This window comes from Brachionichthys hirsutus, chromosome 4 (genome assembly GCF_040956055.1).
Source record: "Brachionichthys hirsutus isolate HB-005 chromosome 4, CSIRO-AGI_Bhir_v1, whole genome shotgun sequence".
Classification (NCBI taxonomy): Eukaryota; Metazoa; Chordata; class Actinopteri; order Lophiiformes; family Brachionichthyidae; genus Brachionichthys; species Brachionichthys hirsutus.
Genome location: NC_090900.1, coordinates 16,637,701 through 16,652,594, shown reverse-complemented (window position 1 = coordinate 16,652,594; position 14,894 = coordinate 16,637,701). Strand labels below are relative to the sequence as shown.

The following is a 14,894-nucleotide window of genomic DNA, read 5'->3' as shown; positions in this document are numbered from 1 at the left end:
TCCTTACACAAGCATGTCCCCCGTCCTGTACGTCATTGTCCTCGTTACACAAGCACTAAAATGTCCCCCGTCCTGTACGTCATTGTCCTCGTTACACAAGCATTAAAATGTCCCCCATCCTGTACGTCATTGTCCTCGTTACACAAGCATTAAAATGTCCCCCGTCCTGTACGTCATTGTCCTCCTTACACAAGCATGTCCCCGTCCTGTACGTCATTGTCCTCGTTACACAAGCATTAAAATGTCCCCCGTCCTGTACGTCATTGTCCTCGTTACACAAGCATTAAAATGTCCCCCATCCTGTACGTCATTGTCCTCGTTACACAAGCATTAAAATGTCCCCCGTCCTGTACGTCATTGTCCTCCTTACACAAGCATGTCCCCCGTCCTGTACGTCATTGTCCTCGTTACACAAGCATTAAAATGTCCCCCGTCCTGTACGTCATTGTCCTCGTTACACAAGCATTAAAATGTCCCCCGTCCTGTACGTCATTGTCCTCCTTACACAAGCATGTCCCCCGTCCTGTACGTCATTGTCCTCGTTACACAAGCATTAAAATGTCCCCCGTCCTGTACGTCATTGTCCTCCTTACACAAGCATGTCCCCCGTCCTGTACGTCATTGTCCTCGTTACACAAGCATTAAAATGTCCCCCGTCCTGTACGTCATTGTCCTCGTTACACAAGCATTAAAATGTCCCCCGTCCTGTACGTCATTGTCCTCCTTACACAAGCATGTCCCCCGTCCTGTACGTCATTGTCCTCGTTACACAAGCATTAAAATGTCCCCCGTCCTGTACGTCATTGTCCTCCTTACACAAGCATGTCCCCCGTCCTGTATGTCATTGTCCTCGTTACACAAGCATGTCCCCCGTCCTCTGCCTGATTAGCCATTTTCAGACAGACGTCGTATTATTTTAACATTTTGGGAGTTTGAGCTCACAGAATACATTTATAAATGTATCACACACACACGTGATCATTTATAAATGTATCACACACACACGTGATCATTTATAAATGTATCACACACACACGTGATCATTTATAAATGTATCACACACACACGTGATCATTTATAAATGTATCACACACACACGTGATCATTTATAAATGTATCACACACACACGTGATCATTTATAAATGTATCACACACACACGTGATCATTTATCTACAGAAATGCTTTAGTGAAGCGGTTCAGATCCAGCCGCCTGTCGTTCTAAACTTGTCCAGTAGGGGGCGTCGTGAGCACATGAAGCTTGGAGAAATGAACCCGGTTCGCCTCCTGAGGCTTCATCTCACCATCAGAACCTGGTCCGGAGGGAGGAGTAAAAGAAGCCGTCCAACATTCCACGCAGACTTTCTGCACACCCTTAAACACCTGCGCAGGTAAAAGCAGCCTCCTCTGACCCCCTCCCACCAGGGCACTCACCGCCAGCCGAGGAGGACGTCACAGCTGTCTCCAATAATCCTGATGAAGAACGGAGCAGGATTCACTTCTGCTGCGTTTACGGGACAACGCACCTGTCGTCTCTGTAGGTCGTGTGAACACCTGGCAGGTTTGACCACAGCGCGAAACCAGCTGGTCACCCGACACCGGTCCACCCGGCTCGACCCAACACCGGTCCACCCGGTTCAACCCGACACCGGTCCACCCGGCTCGACCCGACACCGGTCCACCCGGTTCAACCCGACACCGGTCCACCCGGTTCAACCCGACACCGGTCCACCCGGTTCAACCCGACACCGGTCCACCCGGCTCAACCCGACACCGGTCCACCCGGTTCGACCCGACACCGGTCCACCCGGTTCAACCCGACACCGGTCCACCCGGCTCAACCCGACACCGGTCCACCCGGTTCAACCCGACACCGGTCCACCCGGCTCAACCCGACACCGGTCCACCCGGTTCAACCCGACAGTGACTATTAAAGTTAAGCTTCTCTAAGCCAGGCCAGTGAGGTCATCATAGTGATGTCATCATAGTGATGTCATCATATATTTCAGGTTTATACGGATTATACTTCAGCTCACACATTTACATTTCCCTCACGGGTTCTGATGAAACCGGACCAGAACCCTTCTGAGGGTTGTCAGACTGGTGAAGAGGCCGAGGCCTCGCATCCATCACGCCTCCACCTCTGCTGCGTGTGGCCAGGGAGTCACATGATCGGGACGGGTCACGTGACTCCCTCCACCCGAGTCCGGCTCGTCGAGCCGGGATCTATTCCCACGTTTCCCAGAAGTTCTCTACTCTGTGTGTCGGAGCGTCTGGAGTAAGACACCCCCCTCCTCCTCCTCCTCCTCCTCCTCCTCCTCCTCCTCCTCCTCCTCCAAATACTGCTCTAGCCGCTGTCTGCGGGGACAAACATTGACCTGTTTGGTGCCCCCCCCCCCCCCCCCAGCGTCTCTAAACGGAGGAACTCATTACCGTCGGACCAAAGGATGGAACAGAGGAGTCATTCATGCTTCAGCTCGCGTCCCCCCCTGTGGACAGACAGTCCTGTCTTTATGAAACGTGACCGTAAGAAGCTCCAACACGTCAGGAACGCTTCATCCTCGGCCCTTTGATGGCGAGCCGGGGGCGGAACCGTTGGAGCGCCACACCTGGTGGAAGCGTCACTTCGGCACTTTGCATAATCCTGTTAGAGTCTGGATCCTGGCTGTGAGTCAGAAGATTAGAGCTCTATGAGCCCGAAGGTGTCGAGCTCCAGACGCGGAACCGCGGACACAAAGAACCACGCCGGCGCCGTAGAACCATCTTTAATGCAGCAGTTAGTTACAGCGATGCCAAAAATAAAACATATCAGAACGGAGCGTTTACATCGAGCCCCCTTTAGTGCTGGACCGATACTCAGAGCCGCGCCCCCGTCCTCAAACTACAGCATTGAGCTGCACCCCCCCCCCCCCCCCCCACACACACACACACACAGAAGTTCACAAACAGGCTTGAAGGCGGTCGCTGCTCGGATCAGAACAAACATGATGGGATGATAATACTGTACAGCGTTCTGTTTCCTCCAGTGTAAACACAAAGTGATTTACACCCCCCCCCCCCCCCCACGGGACGTTTCTGAGTCAGGACAGAAGAAAGACATCCCTCCTCTGAGGACCGACCCGGCAGATCCTCCAGCTTCAGGCTTCAGGTCCAACCACATGTTCATGGTCTCGTCCCACCCACCGGGGTGCTGGAGCTGGGACCGGCCCCGCCCCACCGCCCCTCTTCTTCTACACCTTGGTGGCCAGGGACTGAACCTCTGACTTCTGGGTCTGGGCGCTGAGCGTGGACGACATGGAGCTCATGTGGCCGTGCATGGCCTTCTTCAGGTTGAGCAGGCACAGGCACTGGGACCGGAAGCGCAGGTCGAAGAAGGCGTACAGGAAGGGGTTGAGGCAGCTGTTGACGTAGGCCAGGCAGGTGGCGTAGGGGTGGGCCAGCAGCAGGAAGCGCAGGAAGCCGCAGGAGCTCGGCGCCAGGTTCAGGTAGGACAGGGCGTCCATGCTCTTCAGGACGTGGAAAGGAGTCCAGCAGATGGCGAACACCACCACCAGCGTGGTGATGATCTTCAGCAGCCGCCTCTTCTTCTGGTCCTCCTTCCGCAGGTTGCTGAAGTGGCGCGTGACGGTGCAGCCGATGAAGCAGTAGAAGATGGTCATGGCCAAGAAGGGGAGGAGAAAGCCCAAAGCCGAGGAGGACAGGCTGAGCCCGGCGATCCAGAGGTACTCGTGCCTCTGGATCCTCGTCACCAGGCTGAAGTCCATGGCGCACGTGGTCCGGTTGCTGCTTTGCTCGTTGACGGTGGTGCGGAAGAGCAGCGTGGGCACGGCGAGGAGGCCGGACAGCAGCCAAATGGCCCCCAGGGAGGCCAGCATGGCGCCCCGCGAGCGCAGCCTGCTGCTGGACAGAGAGTGCACGATGGCCAGGTAGCGGTCGAAGCTCAGGCAGGTGAGGCAGAACACGCTGGCGTACATGTTGACCAGAACCACGTAGCTGCTGATCTTACACAGAGCCACGCCGAAGGGCCAGTGGTAGCCCAGCGCCGTGTACACGGCCCACAGCGGCAGGGTCACGACGAAGGTGAGGTCGGCCAGCGCCAGGTTCCCGATGTAGACGTCGGCGGCGCGCCGCTTGGCTTTGCCTCTCCAGACGGTGAAGATGACCACGCCGTTCCCGGACAGCCCCAGGATGAAGATCAGCATGTAGAGGACCGGGATGAGGGAGTACGAGGGCTCCCACTCGGAGTAGTCGCAGTCGGTCTCGTTGTCGTCGTAGTACTCGTAGTTGGCGTACTCCCCGGTGGCGGTCTCCATGCTGTCCCGGTCCTGGTCTGAGCACAAACCACAGCTGGAGCTGCTGCTGGGTCGGCTGCTGCTGGGCTTTAGAGGGGAGGGAGCGGCCGGCCGCCTTTTTAAGCCCCCCCCCCCCCCCCCAGGACGACCCTCCTCCTCCTCCCCTAGAAAAACATCTCTCCTCCCCCTCCTCGCTCACCTCCTCTGGTAGGACCCGCCTCTCGGTCCCCCCTCAGTCTTTAAACGGAAGTTTGATCCCAACAGAAAGTCGATCAGTTACCGATCCTTTTACCTGTGGGGCGCGTATTACAGTACAAGTACAGCCAGACAGTAGCATGTACTACAGTACAAGTACAGTCAGACAGTAGCATGTATTACAGTACAAGTACAGTCACACAGTAGCATGTACTACAGTACAAGTACAGTCAAACAGTAGCATGTATTACAGTACAAGTACAGTCACACAGTAGCATGTATTACAGTACAAGTACAGCCAGACAGTAGCATGTACTACAGTACAAGTACAGTCAGACAGTAGCATGTACTACAGTACAAGTACAGTCAAACAGTAGCATGTATTACAGTACAAGTACAGTCACACAGCAGCATGTATTACAGTACAAGTACAGTCAGACAGTAGCATGTACTACAGTACAAGTACAGCCAGACAGTAGCATGTACTACAGTACAAGTACAGTCAGACAGTAGCATGTACTACAGTACAAGTACAGTCAAACAGTAGCATGTATTACAGTACAAGTACAGTCACACAGTAGCATGTATTACAGTACAAGTACAGCCAGACAGTAGCATGTACTACAGTACAAGTACAGTCAGACAGTAGCATGTACTACAGTACAAGTACAGCCAGACAGTAGCATGTACTACAGTACAAGTACAGTCACACAGTAGCATGTACTACAGTACAAGTACAGCCAGACAGTAGCATGTACTACAGTACAAGTACAGTCAGACAGTAGCATGTATTACAGTACAAGTACAGCCAGACAGTAGCATGTACTACAGTACAAGTACAGTCAAACAGTAGCATGTATTACAGTACAAGTACAGTCAGACAGTAGCATGTACTACAGTACAAGTACAGTCAAACAGTAGCATGTATTACAGTACAAGTACAGTCACACAGTAGCATGTACTACAGTACAAGTACAGTCAGACAGTAGCATGTACTACAGTACAAGTACAGTCAGACAGTAGCATGTACTACAGTACAAGTACAGCCAGACAGTAGCATGTATTACAGTACAAATACAGTCACACAGTAGCATGTACTACAGTACAAGTACAGTCAGACAGTAGCATGTACTACAGTACAAGTACAGCCAGACAGTAGCATGTACTACAGTACAAGTACAGTCAGACAGTAGCATGTACTACAGTACAAGTACAGCCAGACAGTACCGCATGTACTACAGTACAAGTACAGTCAAACAGTAGCATGTATTACAGTACAAGTACAGTCACACAGTAGCATGTATTACAGTACAAGTACAGCCAGACAGTAGCATGTACTACAGTACAAGTACAGTCAGACAGTAGCATGTACTACAGTACAAGTACAGCCAGACAGTAGCATGTACTACAGTACAAGTACAGTCACACAGTAGCATGTACTACAGTACAAGTACAGCCAGACAGTAGCATGTACTACAGTACAAGTACAGTCAGACAGTAGCATGTATTACAGTACAAGTACAGTCAGACAGTAGCATGTACTACAGTACAAGTACAGTCACACAGTAGCATGTACTACAGTACAAGTACAGTCAGACAGTAGCATGTACTACAGTACAAGTACAGTCACACAGTAGCATGTACTACAGTACAAGTACAGCCAGACAGTAGCATGTACTACAGTACAAGTACAGTCAGACAGTAGCATGTATTACAGTACAAGTACAGCCACACAGTAGCATGTACTACAGTACAAGTACAGTCACACAGTAGCATGTATTACAGTACAAGTACAGCCAGACAGTAGCATGTACTACAGTACAAGTACAGTCAGACAGTAGCATGTACTACAGTACAAGTACAGTCAGACAGTAGCATGTACTACAGTACAAGTACAGTCACACAGTAGCATGTACTACAGTACAAGTACAGCCAGACAGTAGCATGTATTACAGTACAAGTACAGTCAGACAGTAGCATGTACTACAGTACAAGTACAGCCAGACAGTAGCATGTACTACAGTACAAGTACAGCCAGACAGTAGCATGTATTACAGTACAAGTACAGCCAGACAGTAGCATGTACTACAGTACAAGTACAGTCAAACAGTAGCATGTACTACAGTAACAAGTACAGCCAGACAGTAGCATGTATTACAGTACAAGTACAGTCACACAGTAGCATGTACTAAAGTACAAGTACAGCCAGACAGTAGCATGTACTACAGTACAAGTACAGTCAGACAGTAGCATGTACTACAGTACAAGTACAACCAGACAGTAGCATGTACTACAGTACAAGTACAGTCAGACAGTAGCATGCACTACAGTACAAGTACAGTCAAAACAGTAGCATGTACTACAGTACAAGTACAGTCAAACAGTAACATGTACTACAGTACAAGTACAGCCAGACAGTAGCATGTATTACAGTACAAGTACAGCCAGACAGTAGCATGTACTACAGTACAAGTACAGTCAAACAGTAGCATGTACTACAGTACAAGTACAGCCAGACAGTAGCATGTATTACAGTACAAGTACAGCCAGACAGTAGCATGTATTACAGTACAAGTACAGCCAGACAGTAGCATGTATTACAGTACAAGTACAGTCAAACAGTAGCATGTATTACAGTACAAGTACAGTCAAACAGCAGCATGTATTACAGTACAAGTAGTCACACAGTAGCATGTATTACAGTACAAATACAGTCACACAGTAGCATGTATTACAGTACAAGTACAGTCAGACAGTAGCATGTATTACAGTACAAGTACAGTCAAACAGTAGCATGTATTACAGTACAAGTACAGCCAGACAGTAGCATGTATTACAGTACAAGTACAGCCAGACAGTAACATGTATTACAGTACAAGTACAGTCAAACAGCAGCATGTATTACAGTACAAGTAGTCACACAGTAGCATGTATTACAGTACAAGTACAGTACAAATAAAACTAATATTAAATTACTCCACAGATGCAAAATAACAATAAAATAAAAAGACACATAATATGTACAACGTAGGTGGACAAAAAAAAGGGGGGGGGGGGGTTGATCCGGAGAGAGTCGTGATGACTATCTCCGTTTCTGTCCCCCTGAAAGGTGTATCTTTAGGGCCTTTTTGAAGGAGGCCAAAGAGGTGCATGTTTTGAGGGCGGGAGTCAAACAGTTCCACCCTTAGGGGGCAGTATTGTAAAAAGATGATTTACCCATGTTAGTCCTATAGGAGGGGGTAATCAGGTTGTTGTTTGAGCTCCCTCTAGTGTTGTGGCTGTGGGTGTCACTAAATCTGTGGAGGTGTTTATTCAGGTATGCAGGGATTGAGGGGACTGGGGGCGGAGCTGCACTGACTATTTTAAATGCAATCCCATTTGAGCTGTTTAACCCCTTAAACAAATAAAGATAAAGATGAGCAGAGCCAGATGGTGGATGGGCTCGCGGGTCAAACGGGTTTAACGGTTTACCCACAAAGAAAGAGGAAAGGATCTGTCCCACCACATCTTTGAGGAAGGGACGTGGATGTGGATCCGTCCCTCTGTCCACATGAATATTGAACTGGTTCTGTGCTGGTCCATGGCCCATTTCTCCAAATGGGTTTGTGTAATTCAGCAGACACCGAAAGCCTAGCAGACAGGAGTGATTCTGTCATTCACCTGAATGTGGCGCTGCTCTGGATGCTCACCTTCCATGCAAGGCCAGGTGTGCTTATCTAAACCCCGGAGTCACAGGTGAGCTGTCGGCCATTTGCAACAGACAGACGTCAGGTCCAGCTCCCTCGACCGGAGATAAGTCATCGAGATCCGATCTGTGTGAAGGGTAAGAAATGAAAGCAGAACACAGGTCCCGCCCCCTCTACTTGATTTGCAGCCAATCAGCAGACAACTCAAATCATGCTTTGTTGTAAAGGTCACATGAGGGACGAGGGTTACTGTTGAAAACGGGAGACTCAGAACGACAAGAATTCCTATTGGAGCCTGAGATGTTTTGTTAACAGCATGCTAACAGCTAACAGTTAGCTTCAGTGTTTCAGTTCAAAGCATCAATGAAACACCTTCTCCAAGAGGGGGCGTGGTCAGCAGCTAATCAAACTCAGACTGTGATCTGCCGGCCCCTGAGCGTTGAACTGGATCAGATCTCCGCCCGATGATGGGATGTTCCGCTTCATGGCTAACGGGCTATTCCTTCTAAACCAGCATGTGTCCTGGGTCGGGTCAGAACACAAACGAGAAGAACCACGGCGAACAAAGTGTTTGGAAAAATGGATCACATCACACCGTGGTGAGAGAAACCTGTCTGCCTGCCTGTCTGTCTGTCACAGCAAAAATCACCTACTTCTGGACTAGATCCACATTCTGAGGTGGTTCAGGTCTTGCTGGGATCTGGATCAGGTAGTGGTTCAGGGTGAGGCCTGTTAGTGTGCAGCTAACGTCTGAAGAACCGCTTGCTTTCTTCGGAGGCGTTATCAGCATAACGAAACCTAAACCCGATCCAGCCAGAGCCAGGTCCCAGAGCCCAGGTCCCAGAGCCCCAGGTCCCAGGTCCACCGGGACTGCTATCAGGCCTGTTAACGCCTGTAGTTTCTTGGCAGCTGCAGATAAATCAATCAGGCAACAAGGACAGAACTTCTGTTCAGACATTTCATCAGAACAGAACAGTTTGGACCCGCCTCCTTCAGGACGAGCCGGCAGCACCATTTGACCGGATCACGGCAGCCGACCTGCAGGTCCTCCATCCTTGTTGTCTCCACACCTTGGGCAGGAACAGGGGGGTCACAAGGTGTTTCCCCCTCCCTTCTCAGACCCCCCCCCCCACATCCTCTCTCCACGCCGCGTGCGACCGGACAACCGTTAGCAGACAGGATGTGCTGAAACTGGACGTGTCCCCCTCACACCTTGGTTCTGCTGGGGGACACGGTTGACCAATAATATTCATATTATATTCTAAAGTAAAGGATCTCAAACGGAACCCGTCTCTGTAAAAAACGTCTTCTGTGATCCAATTAGGAACCAAAACACACGTTTATCAGCCCGGGCCAGAATGGGAACCCACAACCTTCCTCCAGCTCGACTCTGAGGTCAAACCGATGGGGGGGGGGCGATGAGAGCCCAGCTCTGTCTGCAGTGGATTTAATGACAGGGATTAAGGGGGATTGCTGGGACCGCTGGGATCTCCAGCCGGGCCCCGCCCCCCCGGCCCCCCGCCTCCATCCCAGGAGATCTCCGGGAATCTGGCTCCATCTGGCCCAACGTCTGACAAAACAACCTGCGGCTCGATCACGGGGAGGAGCTGAGACCAGGCCACACCCCCCAACCAGACCAGGACTAGAACCAGAATCACAACGCCGAGACGGTTCACACTGCTCCAACAGGAAGGGGGCGTTTCCCTCCGGGATCAATGAAGGCATGTCACAACAGGAGCTAACTGTTAGCAGCGGCTAACAGGCTAGCAGCTTCCCCACCAGATGCTAACGCTCTGCGTTTCATGGCAGCTGTTAGCCTCTCAGCTAACGTAGCAGCGGCCTTAGCCCTCTGAGCTCCGCCTACGCATCCACCGCCGCCGCCAGGGAGGTGGGGGCTGCACCCCACTGTCAGCTGTTTGACAGACAGCAACAAACTGTAACCCCCCCGGACACGCCCCTTCATCCTCAGCCACAGTCAATAATCTTCTCCTTCTCCTGCTTCTCCTTCTCGTTCTTCTCCTTCTCCTGCTTCTCTCGTTCTTCTCCTGCTTCTCCTCCTCGTTCTCCTTCTCATTCTTCTCCTTCTCCTTCTCCTTCTTCTCCTCCTTCTCCTGCTTCTCTCGTTCTTCTCCTGCTTCTCCTTCTCGTTCTCCTTCTCGTTCTTCTCCTTCTCCTGCTTCTCTCGTTCTTCTCCTGCCTCTCCTTCTCGTTCTCCTTCTCGTTCTTCTCCTTCTCCTGCTTCTCCTTCTCCTTCTTCTTCTCCTTCTCCTGCTTCTCTCGTTCTTCTCCTGCTTCTCCTTCTCGTTCTTCTCCTTCTCCTGCTTCTCTCGTTCTTCTCCTGCTTCTCCTTCTCGTTCTCCTTCTCGTTCTTCTCCTTCTCCTGCTTCTCCTGCTTCTCTCGTTCTTCTCCTGCTTCTCCTTCTCGTTCTCCTGCTTCTCTCGTCCTTCTCCTGCTTCTCCTTCTCGTTCTCCTTCTTCTCCTCCTCCCAGCTGTTTATCTCTAAATGAAGCTGCAGTGTTTGGATGCTGCTGAGCAGATTGAAGGTCTTGAAGCCGTCTGCTCTGAGGAATCACCTCAGCTTCAGAAACTGCTTCAAGGAGTCAGACGACAAAACAAACTTTAACGATCTGTCGACAACTCTGGTGTGGAATCAGGAGGCGAGCGGAGGAGGGGGAGTAAAAACATCCTCCCCCCCCCTGATTGTTCCAGCATCTGTTAGCTGCTGCTATCAGTCAGACCGGCTGAAACAGAACCAGCGTTTCCTTTAATCAGGCTGATTGTGGGACTAGAACCGGCCCCTAAACCCTTCATCCATGATGTTGTCGTTTCCTTCAGGGGCGGCACCACAAAAGAGGAGGACCAGCAGGGACGGGTCGAGTCCAGGGCCCTCATCAAGACGTGGTCGTCCCATTACACACAGACCACAGGGTCCTAAAAGGGGAAGCGGGACCCTGTCCAAACACAAAAGGTCCAACGTGAGGCCCCTGAAAACACGTATCTGGCTGCCAGAACGCCGACAAATGGGCCTTTAAGAACCCGCCCCCCGGGCCCGGAGCGGGACGGCTAACGGCTAACGGCTAACAGACAGACAGATCGATCTCCACGGGGGAGGAAGACTTCAAGTGTTTAAAGTTTCTCCTGACTGGAGCTGAAGCTGCACAATCTGAGTCAGCTTCTGTTTCATCTTCAGATTCTGTTTCAACTTCTGTTTGATCTTCAGATTCAACTTCAGATTCTGTTTGATCGTCAGATTCAGCTTCAGATTCTGTTTCAACTTCAGCTTCTGTTTCATCTTCAGATTCTGTTTCAGCTTCAGCTTCTGTTTCAACTTCTGTTTGATCTTCAGATTCAACTTCAGATTCTGTTTCAACTTCAGCTTCTGTTTCATCTTCAGATTCTGTTTCAGCTTCAGCTTCTGTTTCATCTTCAGCTTCTGTTTCAACTTCAGCTTCTGTTTGATCTTCAGATTCTGTTTCAGCTTCTGTTTGATCGTTCAGATTCTGTTTCAGATTCTGTTTCAGCTTCAGATTCTGTTTCAGCTTCTGTTTGATCTTCAGATTCAGCTTCAGCTTCTGTTTCATCTTGTTTTATCTTCAGATTCTGTTTCAGCTTCCGTTTCATCTTCATCTTCTGTTTCAACTTCAGCTTCCGTTTCATCTTCATCTTCTGTTTCAACTTCAGCTTCTGTTTCATCTTCAGATTCTGTTTCAGCTTCTGTTTGATCTTCAGATTCTGTTTCAGCTTCTGTTTCAACTTCAGATTCTGTTTCAGCTTCAGATTCTGTTTCAGCTTCTGTTTGATCGTCAGATTCAGATTCAGCTTCAGATTCTGTTTCATCTTGTTTTATATTCAGGTTATGTTTCAGCTTCAGAGCAAAGATCCAAAGGTGACAAAAATGACTGCGTCTCAGGTGTATCCTCACCTGTCCAGGGCGAGGAGATGTCTAATAAACATTTCCTTGGGGGGCCGATCATCATGCCGATATTCTTCATTTTGACATCGGCCTTCTTTAAAAGATGATGGCCGATAAGAGATCAATTTGAAATGGTCATTCTGGCTCCGATGCGGAACTCTGCTCGGATTATGGAAATGTAAACGCAGGTGGGCGCAGCCCTGAGGGCGTGGAGGATCAGGGCGGGGCCCAAACCGGTTCTGCCTGCACAGACCTGACTTCAGAGAACAATCCACTGATGGAATCCAGTTGCCATGACGTCAGTCAGGATTCAATCACAACCTATCCAATAATTAAAGAGCAGGTCCTTCCTCAGCTCCACCAGGAGGCGACCAGGAGGAGGGGACGCGACCCCACAGCCAGGGTTTGAGGAGACCAGGACACCCGGGACCTTTTCAGGGACAGACTCCGTCACCACGGTGACAAGCCTTTACTGGCCCAAACGCAAACAGCTCTCAGCGTTCCAACACGGCAGAGGCCATTCATAGGTAGACACGCCTCCACTCACTACCTGTCACCAGGTAGACACGCCCTCTGGCAAAAACACAAATAATAATAGAACGTGTTCTGTTAACCACGAGAAGAGGCTCCGCAGGGAACAACACCTGAGCTGCAGGTTCCAGCCTCACGTAACAGTCATGTGACACCAGCAGGTACAGCAGCTTTAATGGTTAGGGTTTAGGCTGGGGTCAGGGGTCAGGGGTTTGGGTTGAGGCTGGGGTCAGGGGTTATGGTTTGGGTTGAGGGTTGAGGCTGGGATTGAAGCTGAAGCCTGCGTCTGTAGCCCCTCCCCTCGCGGCTATCGGCCGTCTCTGGAGAAGCGCTGGCTTCCGTGACCGTGATGAGGAGATTAGAGCTGATTAGAGCTGATTAGAGCCCATCCATCAGAGGAGGGCACCGCCCCCCCCCATCTCAAAATAGCTGGACCACACCCTGCTCCTGCTGCGGGACAGAACGGCCCGATGACCCGACTCAACTTACGATGTTCCAGAATGAACAACATGGACAGCTTCAGCACTTTCATTGGGTCAAAGCGCCCCCCCAGCAGCGTGATGCCCCCCCCAGCAGCGTGATGCCCCCCAGCAGCGTGATGCCCCCCAGCAGCGTGATGCCCCCCCCAGCAGCGTGATGCCCCCCAGCCCAGCAGCGTGATGCCCCCCCAGCAGCGTGATGCCCCCCAGCAGCGTGATGCCCCCCCCAGCAGCGTGATGCCCCCCAGCAGCGTGATGCCCCCCCAGCAGCGTGATGCCCCCCCCAGCAGCGTGATGCCCCCCAGCAGCGTGATGCCCCCCCCAGCAGCGTGATGCCCCCCCCAGCAGCGTGATGCCCCCCCCAGCAGCGTGATGCCCCCCAGCAGCGTGATGCCCCCCCAGCAGCGTGATGCCCCCCCCAGCAGCGTGATGCCCCCCAGCAGCGTGATGCCCCCCCCAGCAGCGTGATGCCCCCCAGCAGTGTGATGCCCCCCCCAGCAGCGTGATGCCCCCCAGCAGCGTGATGCCCCCCCCAGCAGCGTGATGCCCCCCAGCAGCGTGATGCCCCCCAGCAGCGTGATGCCCCCCCCAGCAGCGTGATGCCCCCCAGCAGCGTGATGCCCCCCCCAGCAGCGTGATGCCCCCCAGCAGCGTGATGCCCCCCAGCAGCGTGATGCCCCCCCAGCAGCGTGATGCCCCCCCCAGCAGCGTGATGCCCCCCCCCCCCCCCCCCCCCCCCAGAAGGGAGGCGATAAGGAACGGCAGCACCCGCCAAACCGGGTCGTTGACAGCCTTTGATAAAACGGCAGAATAAATGCTCAACCGGGACCTTCTGGTTGCCCCGGCGACGGCCGTCGGGTCGATCAGGTAAAGGACGACCCGTTCAGTAAGTACAACCTGACCCTTGACCTCCACCCAAAGGGGGCAGGGCTCAGCAGTGGGACGCCACTGAGAACACCTGCAGCATCTGGATCACACACGGGTTCATCTTCAGCTCTGAGACAATAGCTGGCGTCAGAGCAGGACGTCCCCGTCCGGCCCAGCCGGGTCGGGACCAGGACCGGGTCGGGACCAGGACCGGCCGCTTCCTGCCATCGTGTTGTATTTGACTCACAGGACGCCAGCAAATCGATTCAAGATGGCGTTTCCCCGATCGGGTCCACGATAACCTGCAGCGGCGGCTGGGGGACGTTTCCTGTGGGTGTCCCCTCAGGAAACGTCCTCCGTCTTCCTGCTGGCTCTCCTCCCGGTCCAATCTCAATCCAGAACGACCTCGTCCGTCCTCAGAGATGATGTCACAACAGCCGTCCAATCAGCTGTGAGTTGATAAAGACTCACGGAGACGAAAACAATCTTTGAGTTCCTCTCATCTGCTCCAATCATGTCCTCCATGTCCTCCATGTCCTCCCGTCCATCCTGAGCTACGTCTCGGCTTGAACACGGGGACGACGGCGCACGCTTGCAGCCGTGATCCAGCCCCCGGTACCGGTTCTACACCAACCCACATCCAGCCCCCGATAAGCACCTATTGATGAATCTCTGTGTTGAAGTACCTGAAGCCCACAGTAGGGGGCGCTGCACTGGCTTCAGTCAGCCAGCGAGGACAGCTGGACTCATCAGACCCCGTCCTGCTGCTGCATCCACAAACCCCCAAACAAAGGCAGGAAGGGCTGCGACTCCTCAGGAGACGAGCCGCACCCGCGTCTTCAAGACGGCCGCATTAGGCTGGCGCTGGAGGGGGGGGGGGGGTCCATCCACTTCCTGTTTTTACCTCCCGGCTCGGGGGGGCGGCGGCCTG

The 14,894-nt window shown here is 52.2% G+C and overlaps 1 protein-coding gene across 1 annotated transcript; it reads right to left on the bottom strand.

Moving 5' to 3' along the window:
• Positions 1–3,110: 3,110 nt before the first annotated feature.
• On the bottom strand, positions 3,111–4,312 carry aplnra (apelin receptor a). The gene has a single exon (XM_068738574.1). The coding sequence runs from the start codon at positions 4,310–4,312 to the stop codon at positions 3,230–3,232; it is 1,083 nt and encodes a 360-aa protein (XP_068594675.1). The 3' UTR covers positions 3,111–3,229.
• Positions 4,313–14,894: the final 10,582 nt, after the last annotated feature.

What these genes read in the sequence shown, in the direction of transcription:
- aplnra (XM_068738574.1), bottom strand. Translation starts at nt 4,312, where the DNA reads ATGGAGACCGCCACCGGGGAGTACGCCAACTACGAGTACTACGACGAC.